Below are 22,465 nucleotides of genomic sequence, written 5' to 3'. Positions count from 1 at the left end.
CTCTCTCTCCTAATTGCTTTTGCTTCAGTAAAAGCTTCTGTTTAAAAAAAATTCTGTTCTCTCTCATACAGTATCAAAATAGCATAAACCTTTCAATCATAGCTGTTGATTACAATGCACAATCAGATGCTCCCATCCCAAAAAAGATGATGACCCAAGAGGCAGATCTATGACAGGTTGAGCAACAGGGCCAGTAATTTTGATCATTTTGGTTCAGCAAAGGATGAGTGCAGATGTTCACATAAAATCCATTAACAGCTAATCAGATATTTCTATAAAAACATGAATGCTTGCTGAATCAAGGCCTGAATTAGTAACTTTAATGAGGAAGCTTTCATTCTTAAACTCATACACAATGGTGTAGAGGTACACAAAAAGACATGTACTAAGATTTGGATATAAAATAGCTGTGTATGTAAATATACACGTTTGGAACATAAGATAGCACTCCCACTGTAAATCTGAAAAGGGGCTTTTCTGCACAAGGAGAGTACCTCGTTTAAGAAAACAAGCAACACATGGAAAGAAGCCTGTTGGGGAACATGATATTGCAGTAAACAATTTACCAACAGCACAGCTGAATCTGTCATCACTGCTCTAAGTAAAGCTGTGTCACTTCTAATTTTCACTTCATATTAAAACCAATTAATTTAGAAATACTGAGTACCTTCCAATTTAGCTATTTTTTCAAAGAGTTCAAGTATTATGTGGCTGCTGTGGGAGCAGAATTATCACAAGTTCCATCTGGAATGTACACCAGAAGAAGATGCATGAGAATTAGACCTGAAAGCCACACAAGGAGAACACAATAAATCAGACAAATGTTGACTAGATACTAGTGCTACCAAAAAAAGTGGTTTGCAGATTTTGCTAAATCATCAAAAATAAGTGATTAAGTGTAACAGAGAAGACAAGTCTTTCTCCAGGAGGAAAGTTGTGTTCTGCCTTGTGCTGCTTAAATTCATCTCACCCTCGGTGCACTCTTCATCTTCCTGCAAAATATAACACTTGTGTGCTACTCCCCAGTTTTTTCAGTCTGCTAGCTCTGCTAGCAAAGAAAAGGAAGGACTTCATTGTCCTTTATCCAAAATAGAAAAAATCGGTGGAGAGAGGTGTACTTTATCACAGGAGCGTGAGTTAAGTTGTAGGAAATCATGTTGGGGATGAGTTCTTGTGTCAACCATGTGATTTGTATGGCACATGCCAAAACACAAAGTTTTACCTGTGACTCTGCTGGCTGACTGTAAGAGCATACTCACGCATAGAGTGGATCATCTCATACTACTTGGTCCACTGACACACATGCTTGGATCTATTTCTTTAAGCATTTCCTTCCTTTCTTGTTGAAGAAAATAGTACATTATACATTTTCTCATGACTGAAAACAATCAAAACACACAATTTTCCTTAGATTTGACCACAGATGGTAGAAAAAAATAGTGACGCTGTGCACCCACTTTTAGTATTAGCTATGTTTTGTGTTTGTTTCTCCTGTTATTCATTAAAGATCTTTTTTAGGATTAATTAGATAACATGACCTATAGACATTTTCAAATGTATATTAATTTCATTAAAAAGAAAACTCATAATTTCACTCTTACTTCTGCCACTTTAGCTGGTGTGATGTCTCCTTCATATGGGCATCCCAATGCACAAGAAACATACCTACAGTGAAAAGAACAACACACAAAGATGCTTCTATTCTATATATGCATTTTTGTAACCGTCCATGCTACATTAAAAAAAAAAAAAAGCTTAAATATAATTTCGAACAATTAAGCTAGTCAATGTAGAGTAAAGTTCTCAATGAAAAGTTAAAATTACATCAGATGAAAATAGCAGGTTTCCCAAATTTCTTTTTAAATTACAGAACAAGGTTTTATAGTTTTATTTATGCTCAATATGTTACAAGTTGTAAAGCACTGGCAATGCAGCCAAGTTAACTCTGCTGCAGGAAACTTCAATTTTTCTCAGTATTTCCTTTATAAGTTACAAGAGTCTACTCAAGTTTTGCCTTGCCTGGCCCACACAAGCTATTTAGAGGAAGCATCCCAACACTTCCTTCCTTGTGCCTGCCACCTGGATCACAGAGAGCAGTAGAAGGACATAAGCAACTTAAAACCACCTCATCACTTCATCAGTAGTTGGAACTGCAGTGAATAGGGTAGCTTTGGCCCTCTGTGCTAGCATCTCTGTCCTAGTGCCCCAGGAGAACTACAGCTTCATTGCTTGGGACAAGAAGAAATTGAGAAACCAGACTGTGTCTCTCAGCAGCTGTCTATTCCCGAAAGCACAAAAACTGAAAGCCGCAGCTGAATCTTCATTGTTTAGTCTTAATGCTGTGACAATATAGAATTGGGTTTAAATTTCCTTTTTTAATAACAATTAAAAGCCATGAAATTTCAATTATATTTCTAATTGTTTATCTTAAATTGATTAGGAATAGGATTAAACCAACCAGAAACAGCCATTCAAAATCAAAGTATGTGTGGCTGTAGAGGGATTTACAACAGCTTCAAAGGCAGGCAAACCCCAGCCCCAGTGGGAGGTTACTCAACTGCTTAATAGGAGAACAAGAGCCTTCATCAATCCCCTGTTGTTCCCCTTCCCTCAGCAATGAAGAATATAACACAAAATTATATACTGTATAATGAAACTAGATTGAAAAGATGCCAGTTTGTAGTACTCAAGATCCGTAGGGTAAAATACATATTTTTTCTTTGCAGTTGACAGAGAAATTGACTGATAGAATGTGAAATCAGGATGAGTAACAGGCAAAAATAAATTGTGAAAAATGTCAGCATTTTAACGCATGGAACATATTCCATCCTTTATTTCAAGGGATGTTGTTGGCACATGAGAACTAGCCATGAGAATGAAGCAGATCCTGAACCTAATAAAACCTTGATTAGCCTTGACAAAGAAATGGAAAAGAAAGTTCATTTCCACAAAAATGGTTGGGTCCATTACATCCTACTTGTAATTTTAACCCAGATGCCCAGTAGGCATGATTTCAATTATCTTTACGTTATTATGAAAACCAGGTTTTTCAAACTCAGCCATACACTTTAATAAATATCCTTCAATTTAGCTGTTACCATTTAAATTTTAACATTCCAAATTTTCTTATCTATATGAAACAGTAGCTACTTTTAACAGTTAAGCACTGCTCTGCTTTTCAGAAACATGTAACTCAGAAACAACTGCAGAAAATTTCCTTAATTTTTTTGTCTGCATACAAAGAGTTTTTCAAAAGCCACCAAACATGACAAAAGTCAGAACCAAAGGACTGGTTATAGCACTATACCATTGTGCCTACAGCCAGAAAACACAGACTTTTAATGAAATGATTTTGCAGTATCAACCACGGCACTCATTGTGATGTGAAGCAAAACTAGTACAAAGTAAATACAAAACATTCAGTACTTATTTACACGTTCACTTTAATTATGTATAACTTACATGTTACTAGCAGTAACATGATCAGCAAGACCTGCATTTAGTAGTGATAATGTGGCACAAGTGACATCCGGAATGGCATATGGCAAACAGAAGTAAAAATAGGCCAAAAGGTACCTACAGAACAAGGAACTACTCTCTGTAGTTCCCATCAGCAAGCAGAAACTCGCCTGAGCTCACATAATGCAGCTGGGCCCGTGGGGGTATGAAATTATGTGGTGACCTAAGGAATCTGCCTACTACAATGCACAAATCTGTTTGAGATTATGAACTCTTTGCATGCTTCCACCATTGTAACTAGAATGAAATGTTAAACAAGGAAAATACAGCAAATATAATCTAACTGGGCACCCGATATTCAATATTACACTGGAGAAAATAGGGACTACGAAAAAATTAGCCAGGTAAAGGAATTCCTACCATAGAGAGCAAAGTTCTAAGGATAATGAAATAATTGTTTTTAGTAGAGCCTGTCAAGGGTAAACACTAAGAATTTGGAAGAATTTTGTCAAATGCACTCATTTAATGACTTGCAATTAAAAATGTGGTGATAACATGAAATTTCTTGTACTGTCCTTACCAAAAAAGCAGTGGGATTCTATGAAGAAAGGACAGAATCAACAGAAATGCGACTCAATAGGTGGCAATGACAAAGAAAGTGAAATGCCTGAGACTGTAAAATAGTGAAATGCACTCGAAACATATATCAGGATAAGCATTTCTAGAAGAGAATATAAAACATGAATTTCATTTGACAAGTTTTTATGTTCTCATTGGAAAACAGACATGATTTGAGTCATCCATAGAGAAAACTGGAACAGATACCTGCAAGGGCTGGTACAGCTAGCAGCAGTACAATCTCTCACATGAAAAGAGAACACATACACACCTATGTGAAAGAAGGAAGATAATCATTTATCTCCTCTGAGCATTTGCCAAGACATCCACACTTAAAGGAGCTCTGGGTGGGATGCTTTGTAATTGCATTTGTGTGATTCCAAATTAATAAGCCGGAGGAAGAGGAGATAACTTTATATTAAAACCTACCTGTTATGGACAGATACATTTGGAAGCTACATTTTCTTTGCGGTATTTGAAATGATCAATAAGGTATTAAAAAAAAAAATCCAGCCAAGGCCCTAAGACCTCCACCGATACCCTTTCAAATTGCAGACAACCTTGAAGAACATGCTACAGAACTGCTTAGAAAGAAGAAAATTAACAAGATAGAGCCACAGGAAGCAACAAAGGACACACTTTTAAAGAAGAGCCTGGTCCACTGCAGCAAACACTACTGACAAGGCAAGAAGAATGGAGATAGACTACTGTTTCTGAGATCCTGTCATCAGGGAGTTTGGTGAGAGCCGTTGCAGTTGGAAGCAAGGAACAGAAGCCAAAGTGTAGGAGTTATAGGAGAGAATCACAGAAGAGGGTCTCCAGACAGTAATTATAAACAGCGCCTTCAATGAGCTTAGAAATGAAGCAGAGATAGGTAATGAGATATGATATGAAGAACCAAGTAGGGTCAAAGGTGCAATTTTTAAGAGGCAAATGCTTGCTTATATTGCAATGGAAAAGAGCCAGAGGACAACGAGAGGTTAAGAAAGAGAATAAGGGAGGGATGAAATAAGAGGAAGAACAGAACATGGGGTCATTGGGGCAAGTGGAAGGGGTACAGATGGAAACTAGACAAGAAACTCCTGCTGCTCGACAGTGGAGGAGAAGGAGAAAAGATTATGGAAGGGGAATGACGGAAGAGCACAGTGTATCTATTTTTCCACATGAGAAAAAGCAAGACATTGTGTGAAGAAAAGAAGCAGAGCGAAAAAGAGGGAAAAGTTTGAGCAATAAGTTACAGAGACAATTGGGATTTAATTTGGGGATTCACTTAAGTTAGAGAATACAGCTGTTTTCTACAAAAGATGGCAAGACTGAAAGAAAAGAGGAATTTGTAATGAAAAAGACTGTCTTGGTCTCAAGATATGCACCAGAGACACTCCTCACTATATGAGCAGAAGCAAATATCTGGGAGTTCACAAAGCAGAGTTTGCAATGGAAGTGTTTAATTCTAAGTATGTGCTTAAATCTTTGCTGAACAAAGGCCAGGCATTTTAGTAGCTTAACTATGTCTTTAGCATGCTATCACTAAAAGAACTCAAGCAATTGGGAGCAGAAAGAAGAACTTGCAATATGTGAAGTTACCTATAAAGCCGCTTCAGGAACACACAGGTAGATGCTGTTTTTCTCACTCAGGTTTTATGAGACCAATTACTTCCTTTAGTAAAAAGTGATAAAAGATCTCTACTTGCATCCCCAGGCAGAGTTTACCCAGTCTCTTGCCTGTTTTTCAGACTTCACTGCAGGTGAGTATTCATTTGAGTTTCTCCTAAATTGCCTTCTATGCATACAACAACAATTTAAAACACAAAACCCAACAAATTTACTGTGTAATATTTTGGACAAAAATGCTGAACAGTCTCTGGGGATGGGGAGGGATAAGGAAGAGGAAGAGAGTTTTCAATTTCTTCCAATAAGCCAAAACTAAATTGCTGTGCTCCACAAGTGGTATAGACAGTATAAAGTCTCCGAGATCAAGGTGGTTAGGAGCAGTGATAATCACCACACCAGCCCGATGACTGTGAAATGTAGGATACGAAACCACAAACAGGGTAAATGAACAAACTTTTCATAACCAAAGTGTTAAAATGAAAATGAATCCAAGCAGAAACTCAACTCCATGTTGTAATCAGCCCTTTGTCAGCTTGTTTCAGCAAGAGTTCGAGAGCCAGATCCACAGCTGCTACCACAGCTGGAAGCACAGAGCCTCCTGAGAAGCCAGTTGCAGACTCAGATGCTGCTGTTTCCTGTTTATTATTATAATGTAAGTTCGCGTATAATTTACCATGTTCACTGCAGATGTATTTATTTTTATTGGATGTTCGTGCTAAAATGTATATGCCTATCATTTGGTGAATTCATAATACTAAGGTTGATATATTCTGTCTCTTTGCAAAGGAAGCCATTTGTTAGAAATACGCAATCTTTACTGTAAGGATAGGGGAATACAAAGAAGAGAGGGGGGAAAGGAGATTGTTCTAGAAACAAAAGTACTTAAAAAAAAAGAAACCCAGAAAACAACACTAAATTCTATGAGTGATTTCTCAACCTCTCTAAAGACAGAATACCCTTACTATACTGAAGGGCCATTTCAGGGATAGTATCTATGACTAATTATTCAAGCAATAATCAATAACATACTACCAACCACTGTGTGGTTATAATTTCATATAAACATTTTATATCTACTTTTACACTAACACTTATAACGAAAGGGGATTGCTTAAATTCAGAGAAGAGAAATAAGAGAAACAAGTAAATACACTTCTGGCCCTATAGTAATATTTCCTATCTTACTGGCACCAAACAGATGAGTACAAATTGGTATAACATGGTTCTTAAGGAAAATCTCTCTTCTAATATTGTGTAATCATCCACCATGACAGAATTATCGTAACAGTTCCTTCATTATTTCCTTAACTTTTGCCCAGTAGAAAGAAATGCACAGAGTCCCAACTCCTAGCAGTTTCTGGATTCTCAAACTTCTCCAGGGGACTGTGACCAGATGGCTTAATACCGTACAACCCCGTAGACTAGTTTACCATTTACACATTAAAATGCGCTGCTTCCAAGTCTATTAAATGCTTGTCTACATTTTGTTGTTCCCACAGTCTCAAACATAGACTCACTTATAGCGACATGAATGTGCTAAGCTAGTATTACTAACTTTCTAAAGCAGTGATAATAATACAAATCACCCTGCTATTAATATAATTGTGACTATGCCAAAGAACTACACAATCTAGCCTAACAATGAGGGTTTGACGCAATTCAGAAAAAGCATACGTAGTCTAGCCCTAAAAGCCAAAAAATGTGACTTCTAAGTTTCTGTCTTTATTGGTAAAAATATACACAGCTTTAAACCACACTGATCTGTGCAAAACTGCATTGTCGGAGTTTCATCTCGCAGTACTTCTCATTGGGTACAGTATTGTAAGGCCAGCCAAATGTCCTGCATTAAGGTATCTAAGGTAAACTGTCAAAAATGGAAAAAGGGCATTATTGAACTGAATTACTAAGATCAAATTGTCTTGAAAATCAGAAGTTTCAGATACTCAAAATGTTTCATTATAAAAATAAACATCTCTGGAATTACATGCTATAAAATATATCAAAGGAATACTAATGTGTTCTTGCCCCCCCCATCCCTTTTTTTTTCCCAGAATAAATCCAAATATCTCTAGCAGAATGAAGAAAATTAAACTTGATTCTTTCTGTTAGGTTTTGTACTATTTTGTATCTTCTTACTTTCTATATTAACATAGATGTACAATAATAACTATTTACTATGATCAACAAGGAAGTATACACGTTTAAATCTTAATGTTAAGATAATTTTATTATAACATAATAAAGAATGTATTGTCTGAACAATTTGAATAATTTTGCTTTGTAACTGTTTGCATGATATTTATCCTGCCATAGAAAAAAAAAATTCCTAAATTTCAAGTGTATCAACTGGCATTGAATTCCATACAAACATGGATGTTTGCCAAATATTGATACAATTCAATAATCGTTTCCATATTGTGAACTTCGGGACACTGCTGCTCATTCTTAAAAATTATAGACTATAAACAAAGGAATTATATACATCAGTTTAGAATTAATGTGTGATTACACGTGCTTTAATTTATGAAGCAGCAGCTTTGTAAGGAAACGCTTCCAGAGTTAGAAGTTATTTTATAGCAAACATTTCCATCTGTTTTTCCAACACTGAAACTCTAAACATTCGCGTACACACTCAGATTTACACATGCACATGCAAATAGTCCAAAAGGGCTATTCACAAGGAGTTTTTTCAGGACTGCAACATACATACAGCTTTTAATTACAGGCCGTGGAAAGGTGCTTCTTGATAGATTAAAAAAAAACAAAGGAACATTTCAGCTCTATATTCACCATTAATTAAATTTTCTTCAGGATAAACACAATCCTATACAGAACCAAATGTTTCAGAGGAGTAATATAGCTTCACTGTCACAGAACTAAAGTAGGAACTGAAGAGCCATTTGTGAAAAGAGGTGGAGAGTGTGGACAAGAAACTCCTTAATTACTTAAAGTCTCTCTACTGCAATAACTGCAATTTCTCTATTCAAATTATGTACTATATTAACTTTAAAGAATGTGGCTTAACCAGAATTTACTTAACTTATTCACCATACCTACACTTACACTAAAATTTCAATTTAAGTAAAACACAATCCAATGGACTACTTGGAACTAGCATGTGCCACAATCTTTCACTAATCCTGGATTATTTGAGTTCATTTTTAATCACTGAAAAAGACGTGATACTTGTAATAGTACCTGAATGATGCATTAAAAGATACAATCCTAAAACCAGCTATATTTTGTGCCATATCCCATGCAAAATACGCATAGTAATCATTAGCTGACCACACAGTTTATAACACTGATTTGGCACAGTGTCTTCACAGAATGTGTCCCAGATGTTACTGTAAAGTTTTTATGCATGTACAAAAACTAAAAATTAAAACCTCTTTATGATGCTAATAAATTGTCAAACTTCTATGACCATATGCAAGATTTCAATTCTTCATAAACATTTGAACTAATTTAGTAAACATTTAGAAAACTCTGTACTACATTACAGATTTTAAACGTGACAGCTGACAACATAAATTTTCTGGATGATGATCGAGTCAGTGTTAGTGCAGCTGTAGCAACAGTAAGACACGCAAAAGCTTAACATTTAGTTTCAACTATTTGAGTGCATTTTTCATAAGATTCAAGGATTGCCAATGATTTACACTCAGTACATAAATTCTAAATTGCCAGTAAAAATGGGAAATAAAATTTGAACCCCTTAAAATTATTTTGGAAGTATTTTTCAACTGCACAAATAAGGACTTAGGGCAAGACACTAAATTATCCATTTCCTGAAAATAAATAACACTTTAAACAACAATAGTTCTTTAGAAAGGAAACAATCACTGTATTGAAATTAATAGAAACACAATTCGTGCATATTTTTACTACCTAAGTAATTCAAACAAAATATTTTGCCTACAACATTTATATTAGAAACCAAAATGTGTAGTCCTGGACATTTGCACGTGTAAAGGCTGCGGAATTTGGCCACAGCTCTTCAGAAGTAGCTGTTCTCTAACAGATTGACTAAAAACAAAAACTTAATTCTCAATGCACAGAATGCAAATCTTTGCCCTTACATTATACAGCTTTATTTTATGTTACTTTGCATCACAAAGACTGTCGATACACTAATTCTATCTGTTGTAATTTTTATAAACCACAAAGCTCTGCTTCTTCTAGCATTCAGATAATCTTGCAAAGGTTATTAAAATGTTTTAGGGAAAATAACATTTATTTCATTTGTCACTAATTCTTTTAATAGCAGCTAAATGTGGGATTAGTATATCAAGGTCATAAATCACAAGCTCTGACAACTAGCTCTTGATTGTTTTATCTCCAGGAAAAAGTCACCTTGATTGCAATGAATATTTCTACTAAAGATATTTTTAAATTTCACTTCCTGATTGTCTTTTCCACTTTCTGTTCTGTGTCATTAAATGCATTGTAAAGCTCCACAAGTCCAAAGCTACTGAAGTACATACATAATCTGATTACATTTTCTCTGAGTTAAATTATCTCATTTTGGAATACTATGTGGGGTTTTTTGGGCGAGTTTTTTTTTCCCTCATTCTTTTCTGCCTTGTGGCCACACATAATTGATCAGGTAGTTAACAATAAATGTGTGGGAATGTTGTAGAATCCTATCATGGGAACGGCTATTTCCATCACATGTCAGTATAAGAGCCAGAATAATTGGTGCTGGCATATTACAAATGCCTTAAATGCATATTCTGTGCAAAAAAAAGCAGCAGGGTTCCAGCTTCCTAAGCATTTGCAAACTAGTGCAGAGAATATAAGTTACCACTCTAAGCTTCAACATCAGTCTAGAGTCCACCACAGGGGGCTTCTTCATCACCTGCAGTTTACATCTTCAGAAAGTTCAATTGCTGACATCCATAGCTATCCAAAAATATATGCAATCCACAAGCTTTGAGGACTCCCCTGATTGCTGGCTGGCTCTATTGGGCCATATGTTTGATGTTTGCTAGTGAAATACAGGAACACGAAAGAGAAAACATTGCTTGACATGCGCTAATCCCTGAGCTTAGTCTTCCTGGAAAACTTAAGTCGCTCCTTATGCTCTCAGCTCAGAGTTCAGTTTCAGAAAAACACAGCAAACAGCGGCTGTAGAGACTGGTTAAACAACAGACTTCTTATAAGAGATGTTGCTCAGGAAGACAAAGCTTGACTCAAGAGATTAGCCACTAGCTGGAGTATTTAAACTCCGTTACAATTTTATTGTTTCTTAATGAGGTTCTTACTTCTCTATCCAAGTGATTGTCCATCCAAAATGGGCCAGACCAGGCCAGGTAAAAAGGACATAAGCATGTATGAGATATATCATAAAAATTTTTCTCAAGGCAAACACTGTGTTGTGCAAAAAGTGTGCAGTAGCATTCTCTCTTCACTGTTCTGAAGGAAAGACAGATTTATTTATCCCCAGACAGGTTTCCAAGAACTGACTCTCTGAGGTATCTAACTCTACTTCTTTTCAGCTCCAGGTATTTCCTGAGCCTGATGTAGTTTGCATGACTAGCACTCCTCAATGAATCCCAGTGTTGAGTTTCATCTTGAAACATGTATACAAATGTTTTTTTGCATTCACATACAATCTTAGATATGAAGCTCAGTGTAATGCAACAGAAAATGGAAATGAAGAAGATTGTCAAAGGGCCAGTACCTTTCAGGAATTCTGAAATTTTAAAAGAAAATAGTCTAGAAAAAGAGAAATACTGGAAGATTTCAGAGTTTCATGCAGTAGATACTGTATATGCTTCAGATCCCCGAGTTTTCACCACAACTTTCATCAAAAATATTTTTTTCTTTAGGAATAAATTTGTTTCATTATTTTTATACCTTGATTCTACAGTATATGAATACTACTATAAAATAAAAGCATTAAGGATATTTTTTAAGGTTCAGGAAACGGTGTCAGCAACACAAAATACGTTTTTTTCTATCATTTGTGATGATAAAAAAACTGCATAATAAAATGGATATGTATATACACATTTTAATTTCCAGATAAATCTAGTTGCCACTAGTTCTTGCAAGATACAGAACAAAATTACTAATTATATTCACTTTGGAAAATAATTCACAGTAGAGGCTATTATTTCATTAATTTATTACATAAAAGTATGGCAATATGCTTTTCTACTTGTAAAAAAAAATAAACTTCTAACAGTATTCTGAAAATTCTATAATATTTAAGAATCTTTATATTTACCCACGCACTGGAATATTCATATTTCTTGCTGATTTAGCAACTTCTTCAAATTTTTCTATGCTTTCTTCAATAGAACAATTAATATTCATTTTGCTAAAAGATTCAGATGCTGCACCAAATACTGAAACCTCTGTAGCCCCTGCTGCAATCTGAAAAATACATTTCAACAGAACAGAAGCATAACACTACATTAGAAGATGAGATTAAGTACTTAATTCCATAAGACCTTCTGGAACTTTAAAGTACATTATAAGTTTTCTCTATTTCTGAAGTATAAGTTTAATTACTTATTTTTTATCTATTTCATACAAATCAGTCAATCAAACTTTGAGTTCATTGCCCTATGACAAATTTCCTTCTTCTTCTTAGCAATCATACACACATAAAAATATAAATACATAAATATATATATATAAATACATATATTTTTAAAGTGATAAAATTTAAGTATTAAAATGTAGGAAAATACATAAACATTCAATGAAAATAACAATTCATTTCATTTTTTGCAAAAATAAAGATCGCATAACATCTCTGAAATATTCAGCTTCTGTACAAAGTCAGCTCCTTGCCAATGCCAAGAAGTCATTCTCACAACTTAGGACAAGATCTGTAACACACAAGTACATAGAGCAGCAACAGTAGCCAGTAAGATTTCCTTGATACAGTTGACTGCAATGATCAAGAGCTCCACTGGTATAGGTGTCACAGCTGAGTAGAGAATACAGAAAGAGGGTGCTTGGATTCTGCTGAGAAAAAGCCTCAGAGCAAATACTAGCCTAGAAAATGCCTCATGTCAATGTATGTGCTTCACTGAAGGGGCGATTAGCCCGAGCTTGTACTCAATAAATCAACTAACTAACTAAGGAGGCAAATCAGAACACTGAGAAAACATTTAAACTGAAGAGAATGGCTAATTAATTAATTCTCACTCTCTGGTACAAATACTAGTAGCTTTCTCTCTCTAGCTCACTTTTCCCTTTATTTTCTGTTACTGTAGGATATCTTAACTTCAGCAACTATTACAGAAACAAAAACCCTTTCAAATAAAAGGATAAAAAATATCAAGAAAGGACAGAGGAATCACCTGCAACTATTTTTGTACTGTTTTCCCTTCACTATATCACTAAGCAAGGTATGCAGAGATCTAATTTAATTTACACAAGTTACCACTGCTGACAAAGTTGGCTGACTGGTGGTAGCTGACTCACTTATGTATAGAGTTCTACTTAACAGAGATTATGTATGCAGTATAGAAACTGAATGATAGACTACACCACAACTGTCCATCTGCAAAGCAGTGCGCCTTCCAAATATGGCCTGTCCTTTCAGCGTGGAAGCATGAAACATTTCCAGAAAACAAACAAACAAACAATGTAAAGACAACTATCAATATGCATTGCTTTATGAAGACTGAACTACACCATTTTGAGTCTTAACATAATGAATATTTACTTTGTATGAACTGGAACAGCTAAGAACTTTTGAAATGAAATGAAAAATTTAAGGAATCTAACACATTCCTCTAAACCATTTTCATTTAATTCACTCACTACTTTCTAATAATAAAAAATTCTGCAGAAACTTTTCTAGTGCCAACAAGCCTAAAAAAGAAAAGGAGTTCTCCTTTTTATGCAAGTATCATTTATACAAATACGCAAGGACTGATCAATATTTCCACTGGTGGGAGAAAATATGGAAGGAAAAAAAACATGGAGGAGATAATTGTGAATGTCTTCTACAAGTGCACTTACAGCTGAATGAAAACCTTTAAGATTAGGCGTGAGAACAGGATATTGGACGCCAGGATGCCGCTCAATGCCTCTCATTACTTCTTTGTGATCTGCCATCTAAAATACAGAAATAATTTGCATTGATTGGCAGCTAATTTTTATATTCTATATCCAAGCAAAAAAACACTGTCTAGTTCAGGTGTACCGGTCACAGAAAAGGATAACAGCACATGGATTAAACTGAGCTTGCAAATGTCTTTTCTTGTATTTCTTAACTTTTGAGTACTTGAGTTGCAATTCAGTTCCACATGAATACAGAACTGGGATTAAAAATTCTACAGTGTTTTGTTTTACGTGTATCTGTAAAAAACAAAATTGCATTATACACTGACAAATTTTTTACGATGCTAATCTCCGATTGTTACTGCAACTTTAAACCTACCTTGATGGACTCCATAGGTGAAATCAATAGAATAAAGGCATCCAAAACTTGAAAATGGAGCACTTTGATAAATGAGACATCAGATAAGAGATAAATGAGACTTCACAATATTAGGAATAATTGAACCTACTCAATGCTGTAACCAACGTATTTGAAAAGACTAAGAACAAGTGCTTAGTCTTTTCTTAAAAAATACAGCATAATCCAAATTTCTGCATAGTGCAACATTTTAATATACTTGGGATTTTTTTCAAAAAAAAAAAAAGATTTTATTACAACAAAAGTCAAAGAACAATACTTTACTGAATGCCTACTGAAGCATTTGTTTTCCTTAGCCTCTCCTCACAAGAGAAATCATACCTTTGCAAGATATCCTTACTCTTTTCTCACTCAAGATTAAATATAGCTCCATGTATTAATCAAGAAGAAAAATCAAAGACTTATTTAAACTGTAAATTACTTAGATAATTTATTTCTTGAAAAAGTGGGAGAATTTTTTTTTATGTTGCCCATGTTTGAAAACAATAGAGTTAACAACACAAGTAATTCCTACTTTGCATCTTTCAGATTTTGAGTTTTAGAATAATCAATCTACATAGTACGTTTTAAATGCTGTTTACAGCAGTTTTCACATAAATTTCCAAAAAACAATACGTGTTCTAATATTTAACTGGATTTCTGATTACTTTCACACTTGTGCAGAGTCATCTTAGGAGTGCTGTATGAAAAAATACACAAACTATGAAGCTTTCACTACTTGTTATATGGAACAGTAAGATGTGAAATACTGAGAGTTTGCAGTACCAGAATTCTAAGTATATTCTAGATTACTAAATGCCAATACTACCAGCAACCTAGAATCCCACGTGACCGGTTTCCTATTATGAAAAGGGATGAATTAAATATATCAGAAAAATGCATGCCTCCTCCAGTATAAGCTCAGCAGGTGCCTACAAAGAAATAGATACATGGTATGTATACAGAATGTGTTATAGACTGATACAACTTATTTCTCATCAGGAATCAAGAAATAGTACAAAGTAAATTTCTGTAATTGTTTCTATGTAAACTGTATCAGTCTTTATAGCTAACATATTTGATGAAGTTACAGAAAACATTCTGTCTTGCCTTATTTAAGAGCAATTTTGCATTCCACAATTTAATAAAATTTCTGAAGGCAAAGGAGAATGTTTAAAACTAAATGATTTATTTAAAATGGCAAATGTTGGAAGTAATTCTACACTTTAAAGTTATAGCCCAACTTAAAATATATTAGAAAACCAAAATGACACAGTTTCAAACTGTATAAAACTGCCAGGTCCAAATAATACTTTATGTAGTACATTTGTCCCATTACTATTTTTCCTGTACGTGAAATCCCATCTTAACACATGTTGCATGTTAGAAAATTTTAAATTGTAATAAAACATTTCTTTTCCTAATGTATTTAAAAATTAGCTTTCTAATGGTAGGCATTTATAATTTTGGGCTATTTAAGTTATAGGTGTGGGATCCTGTTTATATGGCATCTTGCTACCGTGGAACTTTTTCTTTTAGTGTTTTTTCAGCAATGGAATCTCAGTGCCAAAAAAAAAAAAAAAAAGGATGGGAAACTATAAAGAGCTTGAAAAATACCGAAAAAAGAAATAAGTGAACGAGTAATCTAAACATAATCAAGAATTTCATTCCCATGACTCACGAAAATAAAACGGAGCAAAGAAAAGACAAAGTCAAGACTGCACTTCCTATCAAAGCAACACAATCTTATCTTTTAAATAAAGAAACATTTTAAGCACAACTTAAGTCATTAAAATAAAGCATTTAGACGTGGATTTAAGATAAAAAGGGATTGTTCATTTTTTCTGAAACTGTCACATCGGTACTAAATTTGATACTCTTAATGGCTGATAGGAAAAGAAAATAATTAGACAGGAAATGAAGAAGTCCATCTCTTTTTTTTTTTTTAGACTTTTCCTTCACATGTTTAAAAACTTTGTGTTATTCTCTGTTGCTGTAGCAGCAAAGTTTGATGACACTTAGCATAGGCACTTTAACGAACACAAACTGAAAGTACATTGCCACCAAAGAAATTCTGCATTATCACTGTTATCTTTCTCTTATCCTTTCTTTGGGTTCCTCTCTGGTGATCCCAGAAACACTGAAATAAATAAGGGCGTGCTCTACAGACAGTTTGCTCTGCTATCTCAAGAACAAGAAGTATGACCATACCATGTTTTTCTCAGATGAAAGCCTGGAATGCAGTTCACTGGCAGGACACATTCTCAACAGTTTCAACTGGACAAACTTTTTATACATTATAACAGAAGATGTGCAAATAAAAACGTTAAAAATCAGCATATTTTCTCACATCAATTATATACATGTATTACTTTGTAAATAACTCATGTGGTCCTTACTAAACATACAAATACTCAAATGCTTCTGTGTATACAGGGGAACTTTAGAGTCAGTTGCCTTGTTTTGGTGCTAGGGAACATTTCTGAAGTATTCTCCAGTTTGCACAAGTTCTGTAATTACGTTTTCTTCCTCTAGAAAATTTTTTTTTTATGTTTGAGAGTGATGATGATGTCTAAGATTTCAGCTATGGAAGAAAGAAGAAAGCTGGAAGAAGAAAGCTAGAAACAAGAAAAAGCTGGAAGACGGTTCAGCAGAGGATCCTCCAAACAGCTCTGTTAAGCCTGTTTCCCTTTTCTGTCAAAAGTTGAGGTTCTACTCTTCCTCTCTGCTGGAGAACCAAGAAGCAACCAAGCCCATGCTTGGCCATGTATCTGTTGACTGGATCCTGACTATGTCTCACAGATAGATACGACTTCCTATCTTGAACTGCCAAATCACCATAGAAGTGCCTCAGTATGTGCCACCCTTGGTTACATTCACCCACCTTGCTCTGTTCTTGGGCACTGCTGGAATGCCCCTTTGTCAACAAGGCTACAGCCTCTGCTCCTCTGGTTATTGTGTTTAGATCAGGGTTTCCTTTCCCTTCTGGAGTAATCTATTTTTGCAGTTCCTTCACTCTGCTGAGTTATGGATTTAACCAGTTTTCTGCAGAACTTCTGTTACACTGTTGATACTGATTGTGTCTGCATTCACTGCAGGTGACTCCCTCCTCAGTGCACGCAACATGCGGCTCTGGCTAACATTAGATTATAATTTGAAGCTATAAAACCTTCATGTTCCAACAAGCCCTTCAATGGATGCAGCTGAATACAATAAAAATACTTTCAGCTTGTTATTTTTCATTGGAATATGCTGTGGGACAAAGACATAAAGATAGATAAAGGTGTGTATAGTGTTTATATATGCGTGTATGTATTGAGACTGCATTTTGACAATTAGTTCAACTTCAGTGAATCTAGATAAAACCATAAAATGTGAAAACTGCATAAATAGCATCTGACAACAGTATCTGATTTTACAGAAACAATGTATTACCCCTGTTCCACTTTCTTGGATAAGTATACAGGCTGTACTCTTGGAAAACTCCACTGCATGGAATGACATGTAAATTTAAAATAGAAATCGTGATGATTTTACGTACCTGAGGCACCCATTTGGATGAAACGAAACTGGTCACTTCTATTGCTGGAAGGCCTGTTTTAGAAAGCCGGTTGATTAACTCTATTTTGGTGTCAGTTGGGACAATCACCTGGGAACATGAAGACATATTATCATAAAGTACTTCATTCAGCAAGACATTTTTGTAAGTGACATGTTCCTAGCAATAATCAATACATGAGTTATAAAATAATGAACTATACTTGTACTATGCAATTTACTAAGATAGGAAGCTACCATTCGGGGAAAGCACCAGATAGTACACAAGATTCTACTCCATTTTTTCCACCACAAAAATAAAATGAGGAAACACTTCCATATAACTGATTATAGATCTGTCCTCACATCAGCCTGGCAAAGAAGCAACACAGGAAACTGTAATACAGAATAGTCCAATCAGAGAATTATTGGGGTAAAAAATAAAAACTCCACAGCTGAAGCAGTTATTCTCCTACTCTGGAGTACTATTAACTCTTTTATATAAGTAACAATAAGAATAAGATTAACCACCCATTTATGGAAAGGAATTATTGTTTGGGTTTTGACAAACGTACTGCGTTTTAAATAGTCCCTTTCAATCTACTTCTATACTTCTCTATATTCCTTTAGGCAATAATTTCATTTCATCAGGAATTATGACAAAATCTATCATACTGTTCCTACTGTATATGTATACCTACATGTTCCATATTACAAGGACAGCTAGTGTTTTGTGGCATTTGCTAATTATGTCATAACAGAACGTGATTAGCTGACAAAAATTCCAGAGGAAGAAAAGGTGGTGGAATAAAATAAAGGCTACGTAATCAAGTACAGCAAGAGGTGATGCAATTTAACATTTGGCTAAACAGTAATATGCTTTAATTCTAACATGCAAGACAGTTATTAATATACATAACTAACTCTATTTTATAAAATGGAAGAAATATGATTAGCATGACACATGTATTTTACACAATGAAAAGAAACTGATATCCATGTCAAGGTACACAAAAAAAAGAAATTACCTTTTCATTTTGTAAACCATCTCTGGGCCCAACTTCTACAATCTTTATGTACTCAGGCAGTCCAGATGCTTGGGATTCCTGAAACACAAAACAATGAAGATCTCTAAGATAAAAGGCACAGCTTGCACTTCTCCTATTACTCCAGGTATAAAGTCATACTGTCAACAGTGAATTTTTAAAAAATCTGTGAGAATATTTTCCACACCTTCAATTAGGGAATGAAAAGCAGAAGTTATTGACATATATGTTCCACAGCTACTCTGAGGCCACAAATGGTTATTTTAAGAATGTGCAGAAGGCCATAAATGAACATTTTGTTTTACAAAGTGAGAAATATTCCCATTTCTAAAAGCTTTCCAACAAACAAGTGTTACCATCCTCTAAACTTTTACCTGAATGTTCTCAATTTAACCAAACAGTTACTTCTGTGTAAAGGTTTGCAAGACTAGGCTATAAATCTGAAAAGAATAGGGCAAAGAAGTCAAGAAATGTTGAAGAGATTATTAGTGAAAGATGAAAGTAATTCCTCTGCTGGAAGATGAAGGCTTTAAAGAAGGATTTAAAGGGGAACAAGGAAGGCCCCTGGTAGACAAGAGGAATTTTCCAGGTGTAAGAGAAGATCCAAAAAAGCAGGAGGCTCAAAGGAAGGAAAGAAGGCAGCAGTAAGGTTATAGGGCTAAGGAGAGCATGGGGAGTTGAAGGGGGAGGAACAAGAAACAAGAGCAGAAAAGCAGGTGAGGGGAAATGAAACTTCCTTTTTTATTATATAGCTGCTCTGTTATTGAATCAAGTTGACAGGTGCGGCAGTTAATGTAACCTGCGCCTTGAAGTCCTGAAACACTTCAGAGTAGTTGCTTAGATTGACCTCCAAATGCTGTGTGTCTTTAAAAATCAACTCAAATGGCCAACCTCGGGCAGGCAGCCAGCCCCTGGATGAGCAGACAGGATGAAGAATACAGGCAGCCCCACCAGGAGCTCTGGAGGTGCCCTGTTTTCTGTATTGCACTGAATCCAGAATCCCATTCGGTGTCTTCAATTCGTGCGAAAGCCCTTGATGGGATTAGTGCAAGCTACCTGCGGGACTGTAGCTCTCTCACAACCATGACCTCCTCTGGTAGCTAAACTCCGCTGCATCCATGAAGCTGTCAGCTCCGGGGGACCAACCCTGCATGCAGGAGTCAGAGCTTGCACAGAGACCAAGCACAGCCCACAACAGTCGTTTGTGCCACACATGAATGAGACCACTGATCTCACAACATTCAAAACGTGCATTTCATCCCTTCCTTATTAGTAGCATCAGTGTAGTTTGAATCAAAGTGCTGCTAATTTCTCCTCACAGCAATGGAAAATGAGCCATCTGCACCACATTTCTACAGCACCTTTGGTTTTCCCCCATGTTCTCAGCGCCTGTGGATTAAAGGAAGCTCTCTACAGTAAGAGGCAACATACTGGCCAAAATACAATAAACATATTTCAGAGCATTTACTGTATATTTATCTGAGCACAGTAAAAAGAATGGGAAACAGCTGTATAGTATCTATTTGATCACGTGGAACATCTGGTAAGTTAAAACTTTGTCAGGCTGTGCTAAGCCCACACTCGCTGACAGTATAAACCTACTTAAATGGGAAGGTAAAACCTTCACATCTGCTGCATATTGTTCCTCCTTTTTTTTTTCCCCCCTCGAGTTATTTTCACAAATATGGCACAGCTTCAAGCATAAATCTGGGTTATTTCATGATTATAGATCCTTCTTGTTACAAGACAAATGCCACAGTGTTGCTGTGAATAGAAGCTGTGACTGGGAGAAAAAAAAAAAAGAAAAGGGGAAGAAAGAAAAAAAAAAAAAAGAAACTAAAATAGATAATGTAAAACTTAATTTAGAGCATGAAAAATATCCATAAAACTTTGGTGGCAAACATGTTCAACTCCTAGGCCAAATCCTGTAAATCCTGCTCAGTTTCTACTGTGGTAAAACTTCCGTTTGAATGGAAGAGTTGTACCTGTCCTTACAGAACAGCTCATGAATGCTCACTGTACTGTGTGTTGTAGTCACTTACACAGCCGGTTAGGCGGAGCTCTGCAGCCCTTGGACTTCACAGAAGACGAAATGAATGATGCTGCAGAAAGCCATTCCAGCACTGATTTATACTCTCCATTTGTGATGTTACAGACATACCATATCTGATTTTCTCTGTAGCCTTTTTGCTCATTAGTCAGTCCCAATTTAAACTCTCTGTTCTTGACCACGACACTGACCAAAGGGTACAGGCTGATTTTCATGAGGGCAAGTCATGAAATGGAAACTCAAGGCAGCGCTATAGACAAATCCTGACTCTCTTCATGCTGATGAACTAATGGCTTAGAGTAAACATCTTGGCTCTCAGACCAGGAAAGACTTGCTTTGCATTACATTTTGTCTGATTTCACCTATTACATTCAATTGCTTCGTCTTCAAGGTCACCCAGTTCCTCCTGTGTGCTATCCAGTGTGGTATACTAACATGGTCTCCTGTTTTTCTGTCATCAGTAGACAATACCACCCTTAACATTTCATAATTAAAACACTTGGATTACCATGAGTACCTCATTTTAGCAAAAATACATTCAATTCAATACATTTGAGTTAGCATTATTGAAGAAACAAGTTAAACAAAATGACCTGAGGATCTCCACCAGCAATGTCTCTTCTAACATCTACTTTCAACATTATCTCTTAGTTCCTCCTCAGCCAGCTTCTTACTCATCTCACAATTTCTCTTCTCATCATCCTTCTCCCCAACTTAACACACAAATTCTCTTGTGCTGTATTGCCAAAGCTCAGGTAAAAGCAAAAGGGACACAAACACAAATTCAGTCCCGTGTACTATTCACACATTTTACAGTACATAATCACTGAATAAAGATCAGAAATAAAAGACGGATTACGTGACTACATGTTACATCTTCTCGGGTGATATTTTTTACAGTCCGTATTCCAAGTTGAATTTGAGGGGAAAGAAACATCTCTTCACCTTCACTTCACTTGTCCTATGTTCACAGGACTCGGTAACCAAGCAGCTGGAGATACATACTTGACAATGCAATCAGAAAATGAGACTCCCTGCTTTCTTGCTCGGTCTTCTGATCACAGTGTCACACTTTCAGAACATGGGGATGCCACTTAAAACACAGCTGAAGAAGTGAGCACAGCCACCAGTCATTCTGTGCCAGGCTCAGTGCCATTTGCATTCACTAGGCAAACATCAAATCCACACAACAGACCGAAGTCTTAACGAGTTTACGCGGAGTTTAAACACTTCTGTTTACTATCTGGATGGGTTCAGACCTTAACCAGGACTTCTTGAATTGAGGAATGGAGTCTCCTTAACTGTAAAACAGGGATTTTAAATGTGCACCATCCCCTTGGGTAAAAGGGAAGGGTTTTCAGAACCAGTGAAGAGAAAGAGAAGAGACCTTTGATACCTTTAAGTATGGCATTAAATGGTCTATTTCTGCAATAAACAGAAAAATGAGAAATATTTTTTTATATTTGAAGAGAATCCAAAAAAGATGAACCCTACAGAAATATACAAGTATTTATCTTAGACACTAAACACACAAGGCAGATCAGTTTTGTTTCAGAAAAATAATACTTAATTTTATTATATGAACTACTTTCATGTAGTGAAGTATAAAAAGTAGTTATGGCAGATACTTAGAGATGACTGTTTATTGAATTATATACTGGCTCTGTTAAAAAGTAATGGCTACCAAAGCACATTGTTTGAAATATCGAAAAGGAA

At 35.7% G+C, this 22,465-nt stretch overlaps 1 protein-coding gene across 4 annotated transcripts in view; it reads right to left on the bottom strand.

Annotated features, from left to right (window-relative positions):
- Window positions 1-22,465, bottom strand: part of HMGCLL1 (3-hydroxymethyl-3-methylglutaryl-CoA lyase like 1) — a 72,123-nt gene that overhangs the window by 34,119 nt on the left and 15,539 nt on the right. For 2 of the 4 annotated variants that reach the window (XM_019613215.2, XM_010707824.3), the window contains exons 2-6: window positions 18,682-18,759; window positions 17,658-17,765; window positions 13,678-13,773; window positions 11,924-12,072; window positions 1,602-1,665 (exon numbers count right to left, since the gene is read on the bottom strand). In XM_019613215.2, the coding sequence (XP_019468760.1) occupies window positions 1,602-1,665; window positions 11,924-12,072; window positions 13,678-13,773 (309 nt within the window). In that variant the 5' untranslated portion in view covers window positions 17,658-17,765; window positions 18,682-18,759. Of the gene's footprint in view, window positions 1-1,601; window positions 1,666-11,923; window positions 12,073-13,677; window positions 13,774-17,657; window positions 17,766-18,681; window positions 18,760-22,465 lie in introns of those variants that run through there. The other 2 variants (XM_019613214.1, XM_019613216.2) reach the window with 2 other exon arrangements.

This window comes from Meleagris gallopavo, chromosome 2 (assembly GCF_000146605.3).
Source record: "Meleagris gallopavo isolate NT-WF06-2002-E0010 breed Aviagen turkey brand Nicholas breeding stock chromosome 2, Turkey_5.1, whole genome shotgun sequence".
Lineage (NCBI taxonomy): Eukaryota > Metazoa > Chordata > Aves > Galliformes > Phasianidae > Meleagris > Meleagris gallopavo.
The sequence above is the reverse complement of the archived record's forward strand: the minus strand, read 5'-3'. Positions and strand labels throughout refer to the sequence as shown.